At 36.5% G+C, this 17,055-nt stretch overlaps 1 protein-coding gene across 1 annotated transcript in view; it reads right to left on the reverse strand.

The window, feature by feature from the left end:
• Positions 1-610: 610 nt before the first annotated feature.
• PRKAR2B (protein kinase cAMP-dependent type II regulatory subunit beta) overlaps positions 611-17,055 on the reverse strand; it is a 79,877-nt gene continuing 63,432 nt past the window's right edge. Inside the window, exons 5-11 of the mRNA XM_063396876.1 lie at positions 9,615-9,721; positions 8,199-8,352; positions 6,911-7,012; positions 6,258-6,332; positions 5,448-5,513; positions 5,187-5,325; positions 611-3,776 (exon numbers count right to left, since the gene is read on the reverse strand). Coding sequence (XP_063252946.1) covers positions 3,643-3,776; positions 5,187-5,325; positions 5,448-5,513; positions 6,258-6,332; positions 6,911-7,012; positions 8,199-8,352; positions 9,615-9,721 — 777 coding nt within the window. The 3' untranslated portion in view covers positions 611-3,642. The remainder of the gene's footprint in view (positions 3,777-5,186; positions 5,326-5,447; positions 5,514-6,257; positions 6,333-6,910; positions 7,013-8,198; positions 8,353-9,614; positions 9,722-17,055) is intronic.

Raw genomic sequence — 17,055 nt, forward strand, 5'->3', positions numbered from 1 at the left:
ACTAAAGAAAAAAAAAATTAAAAAAAAAAAAACAAAACGCACCTATATAACCATCAGATGTATGACTGGATAAAAAGAGTTTTGAACTAACATAAAAACATTAGCAAGAACATGTACGAATGTCCGTGGTGTGGCAAATTGACTTCCAGCAAAGCACTTTGTTCAGCAAACACTATGAGATGCCATAAGCATTTGAAAAATAGAATACTAAGAATTGTCAGGTCTGTGGAGGATGACCAGAAGATATTGATTTTGCACATCTGGGAATGCTTGATATTGAATAAACAATGTTTGTCACAGCAAGTGTGCCATGGACTACAAAATGGCACAATCGTGACGTAACTGTCACAGTCACCTTACAGAAAGCTTAAACCTCCAAACATTTCAACCAAAACCAAACCACCAAAACAAAACAAAAAAAATCCTCTAAACCCATCATTCCAGCAAGGAGCAGAATAGTCTTCACTGAATAGAAAAGACAACATGAAGGAAGAGGATGGAGTGATAGTGGTTTAGGCCATAAATGGTTTCACAATACTCTTCAGAGGTTTGCCACAAGATTTCCACAGCTGGTCACTTCTGCACCTTAAACAGCAAATCCAGAAGGGAATGATTTTAGAAATGTTTATTTCAGACAAATTTGAATTAAATCTCATGAAGCACAATGTCATTTGACATTTAAAAAGTGATGGCATCAGCAGTAGGATCAAGGAAATCTTGCTCGCCTCAGGGCTTGTGTCTTGTGATTGACTTCAGGGCTGCAATCAGATTGTTTTCCCCATGATCAAGGCATTTATAAAAACCATTTGCTGTCATGTGGACTCTCTTCTGGTTAGTAAAACATATGAATCCATGAATGCCTCTCATACAGAATTTTCTCTTTTCATTAAGTGGGGCATATTTTCAACAAACTCAATAAAAATCTTTAATAACAGAAGCATCAGGTTAACTTAAGCATGGACACAGTCTAATAAGGTAAACCTGACACAGTGTTGTTTAAAATTATTAGAATTGTGTACTTTTTATTGAAAGGTCTGTAAAAAAAAAGAACTTAACTTGATATGATTTCATTCTTAGGATTAACACTCACCACATTTATGACATGAAGCCTGGCACATTTGAAGTGTACATATGAAGAGATCCAGGAGAAATCCCAAGTGCTAACAGATGAAGGATATAATGATTTGGATGAAACTTAAAAAGTGATAACATGTTACTGTTGGTTAAGCTCCCCTGAATTTACCAACAAAGAAAATTCCAGAATCATCCAGTGCCCAAGAGTAATACAATAAAACTGCTGCAACATGAAGCTGTATTTTGGGAATCAGAAAACCCAGAGTCTCTCGTTATCCTAAATTTGTTCCACAAATATCCACAGCTTTTTCCCAGCTATACACTACAAGCAAATTATCAAATAAAGTCATTATAACAATTACTGCATCAACATGTTGTCTGTTCTGAGTAGACAGAGCATCCACATAACATAATTTATGAAAATCGGCATGAAAGTGTTAAGAATTATGATTTGTTTTAATAAATGAACATAAATAGATCACTTGTAACTTTATGGTAATAGAATTAAAAACCAACAATATCAATAAACATAGAATTTTATATATAAAAGTGTTGTTTATTGTAAGGAAACTTTAAATATAACCAACAATATTGAAAATATCATGACTGGCATTTATGGCCTTGATTGTAGTTTACTGCCATACAAGTAATTTCTAGCATTTTTCTTAATCACATCAAGCCAGTGCAAAATATAGGTAGCTTTTAGAGATTAAGCATACAGAATGACAAGAGTGTAGATTTTGGTTACCTGATATTTCCTTCTAGTATAACAGGCTTCTCTTTTTCCCATAAATCAAAAGTACAAAGGCAAGTTATCATATGTGCAATGATTCATACCAGGTTTCTAGGTAAAAAAAAGTTACATTTGTAAATTTTGTTCAGATTGTGTTTTGTTAGGAATCTGATTTATAATTTATACCATACTATATGATATAAATTATATATTGTTATCTTATTATATAATCATAATTTCTTATACAGGTATGATTATATTAATTGTCAGAACATATCACTAACTGTAGCATAATGATTACATCAACATACACAAATATATGGCATTAGAAAAGTCATTATGGAAGAAGGAAAGATGTTCCAATTCAGGTGTTTGAATCAGGGCACAAGCAGCCTTCCTACAACTCTTGCAGTGTCATTTTGGCAGATCTGCCCATGGCCAGCACACACTGGCTGTCCATGAACAGACAGGTCAGTAAGCAGGACTGAAACTGGGCTGTGCCTGAAGTTTCCAGTCACAGACCCTTGTAAGCAATCAGCCCTGTGCTCATAATTAAGATGATATTCTCTCTCCTCAGTCTCAGAAGGTATCCCATGCTAATATGGCTCAACGCATTATTTCATGATGACCTTGTTTTTGAAAGCAAGACATGTTAGCTTTAAGAAAGACAGATGTGTGCAAAGCTTTGGAAGTACTGATCTTTCAAATTAAAAACACTTTTGCACTTCCTGTTAAGGATTTTCAAGGACAAGCTTAGTTTAGCATGGCTTTTGATATCAATCACTTCAGTAATTGATCTTTGATAGCTAAGATTAGACTGCAGGAAGAGAGATATACAGAGATCATTTCACTTGAAACATATTTAACAATAAAAAAGGTGAGATCCAAAAAAAGTTAACTAGAGAACAAGCATAAATAGAGGAGACAAAATGCATAAATATAAAACAAGGGAGAAGGAAAACAATATAGATTATGTATGATTAGGTAGAACATGACAATGACCCATGCCTTTGCTTTGAAAGCATTAAGGTTAATTTGTCTGCTGTCCTCACTCATGAACAGAATTCATATAACTAATAAAAAATGCAGTTTATTGCAAAAATATACAAGTCCTCTAAATTGCATAAGATATTACAATGTCGTGCTGAAACATGACATATTAAACAAAGAGGACTTTAAAATGAATTACGAAATGTTAAAAACCAGATTTGGGTCATGAGCGTTACACAAAACGCATTGTCATGCTTAATCTTGTGATTCACTGCATCTGTGATAAATGCAACATAAAATCATGACAACTGTAATAGTCAAAAAGTAATATCTACTGTATATCTTCTGTATTAATACATATAAACACTTTGTGTGCACTAATACTTTCAACATATCACATTCAAACTAACAGTCTTTCCATAAAAGATGTAACCTTTTCGAAGAACAGAAGCTGGTTTAACAAGTTCATCACATGTGGGGTTTTTTTAAAAAATCTATTCTTTAGGGAAATGGTGTGTTAAAGGACTTGATTTTCAAAGGTGCTGTGCTACTGCAGCCTGTCCTTATGTCAGATGGAACCATCAATTCTGAGCACTTTTAAAAATCAAGCCCTCAATTTATTGAATTTTTATTTTCTTTACTAGTATTTCCACTGTCATAATTTAAAAAAAACCAACAAAACAAAAACAAAAGAACCACCCAACCAAAAGCAAACCAAAAAACCCCAAACCCATTCTTAAAATCACAGAAAATGCTTGGCATCTATAGGAAGAGACAATTTCTCAGTGGACTAACCACTACTGTGCTATATTCTCATTACAGATCTTGTTGCTCCAATGTTTAGTTCATGCACTGGTGTCAGCAATGTCCATGTTTGTTCCAAACAGAGCAACTAGCTGCTCTTCATAGTTTGCAATGTTTCTTTTCAGAATCTCCATACAAGGTCCCAAAAGCCTTTCAAATGCCTGCACATCCATAACTAAAATAAAAAGGGAGAGAAAGAGAAAGAACATTATGTACTCATCAGTAACAGACACAAATCCTGGTATTTATGATATCCCAGTGTAAGATTTTAAATTACAACAGACACTACTGAGGCATACACCTTGTTCACACAGGAGGGAACTGCTTACCTTAGCAAAACCAAGATCAACCAACACACTGCTGTCTTGAAACTTCATAAATAAACTTGAACTTTCTCTGTTCCTTATGAAAATATTTTTGTACTAAGATATATGTTACCCAAGTTCTTGTGAAGAAGTCTGAAGGGGCCTGGATTCCTCCACAAAATAAAGTTTTAGGACCCCTGAGATTTCAGAAAGCCACAATCTTAAGGGATGTTGTTGGCTGTATTTGGGCTCTAAGAGCCTATTTCCTTGCTCTTTTTGCTTGCTTCCACCCAAAGTGCAAATGGTATTGAATACTTATTTCCTCAGCAAATGTGCAAGAAGTTGAAGACAGTAATTCACACGCAGTGTCAGTGCACAGCCAACCAGAATATTTTCTTTATCTGATAATGTAATGTGATCCTCTATAGTCCCAGCCAATAGGCCAGAGAGGAAACTTCATCTACTTCCAATCTGTTGGTCAGTAATTTCTTCTCTCCTGAGAAATGTTCAAGATCTCTTTGGGAAGTGCCAGAGATCTTTGTGATTCAGCCATAATGGACTTCTTCCTCACCACCTCTTATTCTTTCCCATCTGCCGTATCTTTGATCTCTATTGCCTGATCAGCTCTGTGTGTTTCAAGTCAGGAATTTTTAAAAATAGAGAAACCTTTTGGTTACTGGCTTGGTCACCAAATTGTTATGCAGGAATGCCAAATCTATCTTTGCAGTTTACAGTTTCCCCATAGTTAGGAGCTAAACATCAGACAGTGGATACGAAGGGTTGTCTATGAGCACAACTCCTACAGTCCTCACTCTTCCTGTGCCTGAGACTCCAGTGTGATGGGATGACTAAATTAACAGCTAGTGAAGACAAAAGAATTTGTTAAAAGCTTAAGTCATGGGGATAAAAAGGCACAGGATTTCTAGAAAATTATTTCTTAGATGAGTCAATCTACTGAGAAAAGAAACACCTCACCTTTCTGCAGAGTATTAGACATTTATCTGATAGCTATAAGCAGTTTGTAGCAATACTCTGTACTGTCCTACACCAAATTTTACTTCTATACAATCAGAAAAATGTTGGAGAAATTGTGTGTAATAGTATTTATCAATTGTAAGTAATTTTTGCAGCTAAGTAACACAAATGGTAATGCACAATAATAGGTAATTACTGAAACAGCCTTAAATCTTATCTTCTGGAGAAAGACAGAGTCACAATAAAAACAGCCAAATAGATTTTATATCATTTTATATTAGAAATAAAATAGTATTGACTAATACCTAAACATTTGACGGTGCCAAGAGCAAATGCAGAAGCAGCTCGGGGTTTGTTAGTTACAAGAGCAAGTTCTCCAAAATACTGTCCTCTTGAGCATCGAGCTATTTCTACTGCTCCATTCTCTTCTAGATCTTGTTTACCCTGAAATATCATGTAAAAAAGGAAAGAAAGAGTATTAGAGGAGAGATTTGCCAAACTCAGGATTTTATAAGCAAAGTTAGTGACAATGGTAAAAAACAGGTTGTTGTTTTAGGGATATTTACCTTCCTTGTCATTATAATCCTTACTTCTCCAGACTCCACAATAAAGAAAGAATCAGCCAAGTCACCCTGCACAAGAAAAAAAAATAAAGTGAGTAAAAAAATATAAAATTTCCCTTTTAGTTTCCTGGTCCCATCAAAATATTTGCAACCAGTGCCTTGAAGCTCCTCTTTTTGATACTTGTTGCAAAAGAAACCACTTTTAATTTGAAAACCATAGACACATAATCAAAACATCTCTACAGAACTGACAGCAAGGCCTTTTCATGAAAAGACATAGCTGACTGTGCCTTACACAAAAAGCAGAGCACACCAATGTTGTGGAAGATTTTTAGGATCCTTAATACCATTTATCCACTTCTGTGTTCCTCCCAAATTATTTCCCTTAGCAAGTTTCCAGTATAAAAAGCTTCCAGAGGCTATGTGATATCCACTAATTGTCCCGGGGCAAGACAAGCACCATTGCCTGTCCTGAACAGTTTACCTCAGTTTTCTTGAAAAGCTGACCATATTTTAACAAGACCAAGGTAAGTCTTCAATGCTCCTTCTTGGAAGCACCCTTATAAAGTTTGAATTTCTAAGGATACTAAAAATGTTGACTCTTATTTATACCAACAAAGAGGGTTACTCTTGAAAGTATCATAAGTGAAAAGTGAGCATTTGAAACAAAATAACCACTTCTTACATTGAAGATTCATTGATTTTGTTTATGTGAGAAAGAAAAATAGGGTTTAAAAGTATGCATTGTCTATAAATAACATGATTACTGTCACCTATTATGAAAGGAAAACCAAAACTAGGAAGAAACTGTACCTGAGCAATGATTTGTTCTCCATCTTTGTACACTTTGGTACCAATCACATCAACCACTTTTAAACGCTCAGATACCTTCATTTAGAAAAAGAAAATGTGAGAAATAATTGGTTAACATTATGATAGGATATATTTAGAAAGCCCTTTCATATTTCTTTCTGTGAATCATTGCACAGAATAGTGTATCTTTATTTTCCTGTTTTGATTACCATTAAAAAAAGAACTGGTGAATAGTCTTCCAGAGGGTGTGTTACAGCTTTAACAGCTATTCTGATCAGCTTCCATTTTTGTTAGAAGCCTTCAAAAATTATGTTTAGAAAAGCATGCACATAAAAATATATGTTAAAATATAGTGGATAAATGAAAATATTTTTAAATCCCCCAAGTCAATATTTAACTTTATTGCCTAATATCTAGTAAAACAAAGCTTTGGCAAACTGAAAGTAAAGTTAATTTATGTTTTGAAATACAATACGAACACTAAAAATCCATTCTAAATTTTTTAAAATATTAAATGTGGTCTTTCTCTGAAACAAAAGTATGCAAACTTCTATTGTGGAGACACTTTGAATGCCCAGTATAAAGTCTTCAAGAGCAGAACCTTATCAGATACCTCCGATACAGCCACTAAAATAATGCAGTAGAAATCTTACTTCTAAAGATTTAAGGAATGGCAATGACTCAATAAAACTTTCATACATTCTTCTTTTTTTGGCATTATTTTTTACAATGATTCTTCGGAATGTTACCCTATCCTGTAAACATAAAGACAAAAAGAGAGTTTATTAACTGAAAATATGTGCTAGAAAATACTTAAAACTGGCTGTATATGACCAAATTACCCAATTTCAGTCACTTAGTGTAGCTGTCAACTGAGCTGGCTGGTCTTTCCTACTGTCAGTTGAGAAAGATTCCTCTAGAGGTCAATCAGGAGCTCCTACAGTTAACCTGAAAATCGCTGTGAAAATCCCTGCAGGGTACACATCAAGTTCATATACAGAGGGCAGAGTTTACAGCAGTGAACACTGAGTGGGTAATTTAGGATATTTAAGAAATGCTCAATATTTAAATGTTTAATTTACAGAGTTTATTCACTACCCAGAGGTCCCACACAAATTGATAAGTACTCAACGAAGTTTTTATGGTTTTGTAAAAAACAAAATACTTGAGTCTGGATCTTAGGTCACAGTCCACTTTCTGCTGGTTCAGCAGAACAAGGCTCACTGCTGCCCTAAACAGCCAGCTGGACATTACTGAGGACTTGGCCACAAAAATGAACCAGAGAGATGGAAAAACTACACATGTGGTGTTTTCTTCTCTTAACTTTGTGTGGCTGTGCCCTGGTGACAGGCAGAGGGAAAATGCACTGCAAGCCTTCACTGCCACAGGGGGGCTTACTGGCCAACACAACCCAATTTAATTTAAAGTCATTCTTACAGTGTCCTAAACAATCCCAAAAGTCACATGGATTAAGCTGGTGAATAACCACATTTCATTTCAATCCTGGGATCATTCATTAGATCAATCTTGAAGATGATGGCCATCTCAGCTTGTTTTTGCAGTAAAGTCGATTACTCAAAAATCCAGGTAGCATGACCTTAGTAAATAACCTCATATTGGAATTTTCCTCTGGACACAAAGGCATTTCCAATCAAGGCGTGGGGAAAAAAGTTAATATGCAATTATCAGCGGTTTTCAATTTGGGAAATTGCAATTAACATAAAATAAAAATATTTTTATAAAATCTGTGTCTTATTAAACCTCAGATTTTCATCTATGGATTCTGTAAAAAGATGGCATTGTGTGGGATTTCTCAGTATTTCTAGAATTAAACTTTCTGAAATTGTAATTTATTTTTTTTTGTGCTGATATAGCATGCCAGTGAAATCAATACAAAATACATCTATTTTAAAAATAGCTTAAAAGAAGTACTCTACTTACCAAGCCCCAGATGGAGCCAGGAGAGGTAGCTATAATTGTAGCTGCTCTGGGTGTATTGTACATTAAGGCCAACTCACCAAAACATCCTCGGTTATCATAGGTTCCAACACACCTCCCAACACCATCACATTTTACATAAATGTCATATGTTCCTCTGTTAATAAAATATATAAATACAATGAGTAGAAGTCAGCCTTGGCCTTTGCTAAGCAGCCTCTCACTGTATTTTTTATACCATGAATTCCAAAGATAAAGCATTTGAAATACATATTTTCTTGCTTAAATGTTATTAAACATCTTGTAAAGACATCTCAATAGCTTCTGTAAATAATAAAAGTGGTCCCTCTTTAAAGGGAAGGATAGGATTATTATTTTTTACATTAACTCAGTTTAAAAATAGAATGGATGTACAATGATCTCTGTATCACCAGAAAAAATTAAGATCTAACTTAGAATCTATTTCTTAATTTCATTTTAACCACACTAAATACAAATGTCAAGTCTTTGCAAAATTGCTATGATAGGATCATTGAAATAATTATACAGGCTACTTAATATTTTAAATATTTTAAATATTTTAAAGCAGTAATTTCTAATGAAACAACAGAGATGCAGGAAACGGAATGGATCTGAAAAGGAACATAAGATCATAAAATAAGTACATGAATTTTCTAATATATTGTGCATTTCTTCTCTCCATCATTAATTTAATAACTTTTTTTTTTGCTTTGGGAATGCAGTAAAATCTGATATCTTGTAAAACATGAAGTTGCCAAGCCCATTGATGCTGAGCCATCATTTTCTTCAGGGCTGAATATTTTTATGGTGTGCATTGATAAATCCTGTGACTGTAATGCAAAAATCTGTGCAGTTATTTCACTGATAAGGGACACAGAGCTGACACCCTACACCTAAAAACCGGATGGCTGACAGAATTGTAAAGTCCCTGCAGCCTTTTGGACATGAGTAGACAAACTGTAACCTCACAAGGGTGAGACATACTGTCTTTCCAGCACAGAATTTGGACACAATTTAATGATGATCTGATTTAATATTTCAGTTAGAAGGGACCTAAACCAATCATTTTGTTCACCCACCTGACCACTCCAGGGCTACCTAGAAGTGAAAGATCTTTATTACAAGAATTGTCCTAATGCCCCTTAAGCACTGACAGGCTTGGGGCATTGACCTCTAGGAAGCCTTTTTCAGTGCTTGACCCCTCATCTGGTAAAGAAATGCTTCCTAATGTCAAATCTGATCAGCTCCCGGCACAGCTTGGAACCACTCCCATAGTGCTGTCACTGAATACCAGGAGAAGAGCTGTAATGTCAGCAGTAAATACAAGTTCACAGAATACAGATTTTTCTCAACAGACTTTGGCATAGCACTTTGTGCTATAGTAAGACAGCAATTCACCTGTCAATGACGTAGAAGTTGTCACCATCATCCCCTTGATCAATTACATGTTCCCCTCCTTCAACCATCTTTTCAAACATTGCATCCAACACCTGAGACATCTGTTCCTGTTTAAAAGAACACAAAGACAAGAAATTATCATCTGCTTCTAAAATTTTACTCTTTGAATTAACTAACTGGCCAGCTTCCCAATATGCAGATCAAAAATGCTAATGGTGGAAAATATTCATGCTACAGAAATGTGTGGATCAATAATAGAAAGACAGTTCTATTTAGTATTCAGTGTTAGCTTTTCCTCTTTCAGTGTTCAGAGCACAGTTTCCCACTTGTCACTGCAAATGATAAAATAGATCTTCTTTACAACATAAATTGCTTATGACCATCCAAAGACAGAATTTTACCCTTCACAACTGAATAATGTTATACCCTTGAAAAAAACCCAAACTGTATCCATTATTCTAAATGATGCATTTACCTGATTTTGTCTTTAGACCTTCCTTACAGAATTTAATTTCAAAATGATTGTTAAGTATTTTGAAAGTCTAAATTATACAATGCCTGCAGAATGTTGGGGCAGATGTAACCATAAAAGTCTGCAGTGCTTTTGCTGAGTAAGTAAATGCTGGATCCTTTGGGAAGTAGGAATTTACACATGGCTACAAAACTACTTTGTTGACAGAGAAATGTTAACAGACTAACAAAATGTGATCATTTGAATTACAGCAATCTAATAACAAAAAAAAGAGCACTAATTACTTCATTTGTCTTATTTGATGTAAATTTGACTATTCATATCTAAAAAACTCAAAAGCAGCTCATTATGGATTAAGAATCCTAAAAAGATAACTTAAAAATTCAAATTTTATTTTTGGTTTATCCTGCAATATGCCTAAAATTCTATACTCTACTTCTTGAAACTTATTAAGTATGCATCATACTGGAACAAGCAGATTCTAGTGAAAACCATGGCAGAAGAAGGTTGTAGATATGCATTTTGCAATGGCTCAATTCACAGCATCTCCAGCTACTGAAAGATGGATGGCATTTGCCTTTCCAAAGAACAACAGAACGTTTGGAGTTCTTCTGCAGCCCAAGGACAGAGATAACCATACAAGATAGCTCAGAATAAATCTCTAGAGATTTCCCTTTCTTTCCTCTGAAGATAGAGAGATCTACCGTAACTCCCAGTTACACACAGTTTTTAGACAGATAAATTAGTTATAATGAATTCCATCCTTATGCTCCTGAATTTTTTACTTACTGAAAGATTTTAAAAATACCACAGTACCATGTTATCCAAGCCTTTTTGAAAAATGGAAAATAAATACAAATTTTTCTTCACAGACTTGGCTGTGTGTGGGCACAAAGAACAACAGAATGGCAGTATCCATCCTTAGTACAGGATCATGGTAAAATACAGGGAGACAGCATGCAGCCCTCCCAGGCCAGCAAAGAATCATTTAACTGTGTCTCTATTTAATTCCTTTGTTAGTATAGACAGGTAAGGATTTGAAAAAAGATGGATAATTTCCGGTATCAGTGGATGTGTTGTAGCTCATTTCAGAGAAAAGAAAGTGTGAGTGCGTGCCGTTGGAAGATATTGAAAATTACATACAGGAGTTGCCTTTTAAAAGGTTTCATGCTTGAATGACTAGGTAACATTACTTCATTCTTTTCAGTCCTCTCTGTGTAAACAAAAAGAAGTCCCTACAGAACCTGCAAAATTGATGTAACATCAGCTTGTCTAAGGCACTTGAAGCAGCACCTTCCCTTCCTCTGGCTTTACATCTGAATTGGCAAAGTGGCTCCTCAACCAACAGCCCTGGTCTGCTTTGTGCAAACAAAGTGAGAACACACGGAATGCTCCTGCTTCATGGGAGGCTAGAGGCCATGCCATCATCTAAGTGCAAGCAATGCTAGAAAAATGTATTATATGTGCATAAAAACCCAGAACTTAAAATACTTCCAAAATATCTTGGGGAAAAAAAGGTTAAACCAAAAAGATGGTTATTTCCTGTAATAGAGGAATAATACATATAATTAAAATCTTTATTCAGTGCACTTCATCTTGGATTTCTGGTTAAAACATTTTCAACTTATAACTATGAATCAAGCTCACCAAACCACAACTTTTCCAATATGTAAATCTGCAACAGAGTAGAATTCAAAAATCCACTTCCCTTTTAAAAATGTTTAAAATACTTTAAGATATTTAATACATCTGAGAGCAGTCTATTAATTGCTGAAGCACTGCACATTTATTTTAACTTCCTAAATAAACTGCAACTTTAAGTTAAAGACAAGTGGTCCGTATTCTAAAATTTTCCACTTTAAACTAAAACAAAGCAGACTGCAATAATCAAACCAGGAACATGGTTTTTGCTTTCACCATGAGAGTTATATAACTTGCTTGCTTAGTTTGCTCTGTGTGAATCCTCTAGAATCTCTGCCAGACTAAGGCTCAATTTACTGGCACCCTCTGTCGCTATTTTGAAAAGATAAAGATAGGTAATTTTAGAATTAAAAAGCAGATCTGTTTTATAAACAGAATTAATTCTAGTATTTTGTAAAATGGTGCAGTCTAAATGCTTTTGTTCCTTAAAGCAGTTTTACTTTCAGAAATACATGTACAATGAAAACAGCATGAGGGGGTTTTTAGTGACTGACTGGCCCATAGTTCCCTGAGTATTTTTCATTTCCTTTTTTAAAAACAGGGGTTATATTTCCCCTTTTCAAATCTCTGGACTGCCATGATTTCTCAAATAAGAGGGGTAGTGGCATAGCCACATCCTTGGACAGTTCCTCTAGAGCCATGCATGTAACTCGTCAGGTCCCATGGACTTCTGCTCCTGCAGTTTCCTTCAATGCTCTTGAACCCAGCTGGGGACAATGGGTGGCTCTTCACACTCCCCATCCCTGCTTCCACCTTCTGCAACTTGGGCAGTGTGGCTGCAGCACTTGCTGGTGAAGACTGAGGCAAAAAAGTTGTAGAGTACCTGAGCCTTTCTCCATGTCCTGGGTAACCAGGTCTCCTGTACCCTTCTTGAGAGGACCCACATTTTTCCTAGTCTGTTTTTTATTTGACATAGCTAAAGAAGCTTTTCTGTTACCCTGGATGTCCTTGGCCAGATTTCCTTCTGTCTGTACTTTAATTAACTTCCTAACAGTCCAGCATAACACCTCTTCTTGCTGGCTCCTCTATCACTTGGAGAAGGATGTTAATGCATTCCAGGAATCCCCTGGATTGCCTGCGCCCTGCCTCTGACAGATTTAGGGAGTGGTTGAAGTCCCCCTGTTGAAGTCCTTCTGCTGAGGATGAGGAACTGTGAATGTGAGGCTGCTCCAATCTGTCTGTAGAGGGCCTCATGCTCAGCTTTCCTGGCTGGGCAGCTGTCCCTGCCCTCCCTTTAATCCTGACCCATAGGCTCTCTGGCAGCTCCCCATCCACCACCAGGTGGAACTACAGGCCCTCCAGCTGGCCATTGGTACAGAAGGCAACACCACCTACTCGTCTCGTTTTCCTGTCCTTGCTAAAGATCCTGCATTCCTCCATCTCACTGGAGTCACAGGAATTGTCCCCCACGCCCCTGTGATGCCTGTAAGGCCTGCATTAGTAAGGTGCGTGCAAGCCTGCTGCACTGCCATTCGATATTGGAAATGCACAGAATTTTGTGCATGTTTACAATTGTTTACAAAACACATGATGAGATTTAGAAGAACAAAGCCCCAGACAGGAATGATAACTGGTTTATCAAGAACATCCCCCTGACACAGTGTGTGCTTCCATGCCTCTTGCCAGGTCAAGTGAAGAACTACAACTAAACACTCACCACTCTCCTCTCACAGACTTTGTATCACAAAGTACTGTCCTCCAGATACATCTTGCTTTGCTGAAAATAGTGTGTTAACCTCAGTCTCTCTCAAGTCAACAAAACAAACATGGCAATCACATCTCAACAAAATGTCATGACAAAAATTAGATTAATAAATATTAAGTATAATTAAAATGAGATTTTGTCTAATAAATATCTCACACAGATTAAAAATCTAGTCACTTGTATGTCCTTGCAAGACAGCTTTAATCAAGAGAGCTGGTAGACCATGGCATGTCCTTCCCAGATGCCAAAGGCTCTTTTAACTGCCAAACTACCAAATGCTTTGCTACTGCTGTGCCAGGTATGTCTCTTCTTAATTTCAGTTTATAAATTTACCGTGAGCTATTTTGTTAAGGGAAAAAGGATGAAGTTGTCCTTTCTAAACTCAAACACTAGGGTTTCCAAGAAGCATCAATATTTAAACTGCTGATAAAAATGTTTGTTGTTTGACAAAAAGCTACCTGAATCAATGAAGGCACTGTAGATAAAATGGAAAGTAGGACGTGATCGTCACTGGCAATCATGACAATGACAAATGCAGAAAGTAACTTCTGAAAATTTTCTTTCCTGACTTTTAGAAAATGTATTCAGGAGATGGAAGGCATAGCTACATTTTCAAAATTAAAATTATGTGGCATCTAACAGCAAACTGAGACAATCCTAATCTGTCATTTGACAGGAGCTGGTAAAATCCAGCTATCAAGGTGTGTACATTAGATCTCTAAAGTAATGGATGGTATGTTTGGATTATATATGCTTGGGAATCCCACAAAAGGATGAGTGTGCTGCTGGAGTGCTCCCCAGTAGACAGGAAATCTCAGTTAATTTCCTTTAGAGATCCAAGACAGCCTGCACAATCCAGTGGGCAGAAGATTTCCTTGCACTTTAGCAAAACAGTAGCAACAAGTCTTGCCTATCTCATATGACTTCTAAAAACATTAAAAGATTATCATGTTAAAGAAGTGAATTCACAGTTCTTCTACTGTCCCTGAGTTCATAAAATGAGCCCCAGTTAAAATGGCATCCTGCTGGCCACCTTGTTCTCACTTTGTGCAATTTGAAATATCAACAAATTAATTTTCAACATGACATTAAGAAGTCAGTGAAATGGACAATACCAGAGAAGGAAGGGGTGTGGGTGTGGGGAGGGGGAGAGAGGTCAAAAATGTTAGCAAAACAAAGGCAAGGAGACCATGGGAAGAAAAAGAACTTCTTAAATCAACAACTGTGAACATGTAGAGGAAGATAAATTACAGAATTCATGTCTACACCTCTCCACATTTGTTTTTCAAAATAAAACCATGCACATATACTCCAAGGGAACTCTGATAAAAGTGTTAGCAGCAGTATTGATCCAATTCAAAATATTTAGTTCCCTTGTGTTATATACACTTGTAAACTAGTGAAAATGCATTCATTTCTTCACCATCAAAGACTAGGTTGTAGATAAATGTACAATCAATATTTTAAGCAATAGTATTTTCCTTGAGAATATACCTTAACCTTCTTCCACAAAGTTACGTGCTAAATTAGTGCTCTGCCTTTCAAAGATCATGCCCGTCAGGCTCAGTAACACATTTTATACTTTGTAACTACCCCAAGTGCCACAACTACTCATCTTTTCAATACCTCCAGGGTCGGTGACCCAAACATTTTCCTGAGCAGTCTCTTCCAATGCTTGACAACACTTTCAGTGAAGAAATGTTTCCTAATATCCAATCTGAATCTCCCCTGGTCAATATGAGGCCATTTCCTCTGGTCCTCTAACTCGGAAGAAGAGACTGACCCCCACCTCCTCACAGCCTCCTGTCAGGCAGCTGTAAGGAGTGACAAGGTTCCCCCCTGAGCCTGCTTTTCTCCAGGCTGAACACCCCCAGCTCCCTCAGCTGCTCCTCACAGGGTTTGTGCTCCAGACCCTCCACCAGCTCCACTGCCCTTCTCTGGAAGGGCACCTCAATGTCATCACCTTTGTGTCATCTAAGAGGGCAGAGTACTGACATGTTCAGGCATCCTAGGCTCAGTTAGATATATTATACACACGTTTTATATATGTACAAATAGATGTGTATATCTGTATGGGGGTGGGGTGTATATTCCCATTAATTGCTCCAAAATCTGTAGTTCTAATTCTTCACCAAAATTCTTAAGAACCTAAGAGCAGCACGAGAATCTTTTGTTAGTGGTTTCAAGGAATGATTTGGCCTCAAGTATAAGATTCCACTATTCATAAAACAGTTACATTATGTTCTCTTTCATTTCCTTCAAGTTAATCAATTCTAATTGATTAATCAATATTTGTGCTCTCTTACACTAATACTCCAGGTACATAAGGTACGTAAGTGGCAATATGCCCAGAAACTGCTCTTGCATATTTGTGAACAATATGTATAATTTATTACTTTTAGAAAAAGGCCAAGACCTATTTTATATATTCTGTTCAAGCATTAGCAGGGCAAAGCTCTCCAATATTAAATTTCTCTGAAAGACAATAGATGATCTAGCACTGCTTGTGAATTTTTTGCTAAGGAAAGGATTCAGACTTTAAGTGCAAGGGCATGGCTCAGCCTTGATGGTACCAGTCCCCTGAGCCAGCCTCTTGCTCTGATAAAAGGTTCATCAGGTTTTTTAACTGCTGCCCTATGGGACATAATTTCCAAACTAAATAGCCTGTTGTTAATCACCCCAGCACATTTTCCTCTTAAGAGACAAAACCAAAAGAACAACTCTGAATTATATTGTAAAAAGGAAGCGCAGAAGGCTTCCTTGGCCAGTTGATGAGCTGCTGCTGGTGATAAAGCAGTTGTTAGGCTGAACAGAGAGAAATTTCAGTGATAGCCACTTCAGGCTTATCATCTGTAAGGGCTGAAGATGTTTGGTCATCTTCTCGTTTTCTCCTTGCTGGCTTACACAAAGTGAAAGTGGAAGGGAAAGAGAGCAGCTTCAGACCCCACTGCAGTAACCTCCAGCCCCTGGAGCATGAAGGAGGGGGTCTGGTAACATCTGTGTGTGCAGGCAGAGGAACCAGCCTGGCACATCACGACAATCCTGGGAGCAAAACAGGGATATTATGGCAACAGGCAATTGAGAAGGACAATAAACAACAAGAGGAAGAAGTTTTCCTGGGAAGAACAGGAAGAGATGTGTTAGAAGATAAATGAGTTAATCTAATATAGCATGAGAAGAAGCAAACAAACATCTGAATAGACCTGTCTCCTGATTCTTTCCTGATCTAGTCCTCCAAAAAGTAACCAAGTACATCTGCAAAGCCTCCTTCCCTCATCTTCTTGAAAATGTATGTTTCAATTCATATTTTTCTCTTGAAGTAATTTTTCTAAAACTGTAACACACTAGGTAAAACTGATATTGAGTGACAGCAACTAGATGGCAAATGATTTTTTAATAATTAAATTAAAAAATTGCTAAAATGTCAATTATTTGAAAGTATTTTTTATTTAAGGAAGTTACCTAAGGATTACATTGCTGAACTCACATTCACTGACCAGTCACATCCTCACCAATCTACAAAGTTAAAGAAAGTTTCCATAAAATTCAAGTAACTTCACAAA

This window comes from Prinia subflava, chromosome 4, assembly GCF_021018805.1.
Source record: "Prinia subflava isolate CZ2003 ecotype Zambia chromosome 4, Cam_Psub_1.2, whole genome shotgun sequence".
Lineage (NCBI taxonomy): Eukaryota > Metazoa > Chordata > Aves > Passeriformes > Cisticolidae > Prinia > Prinia subflava.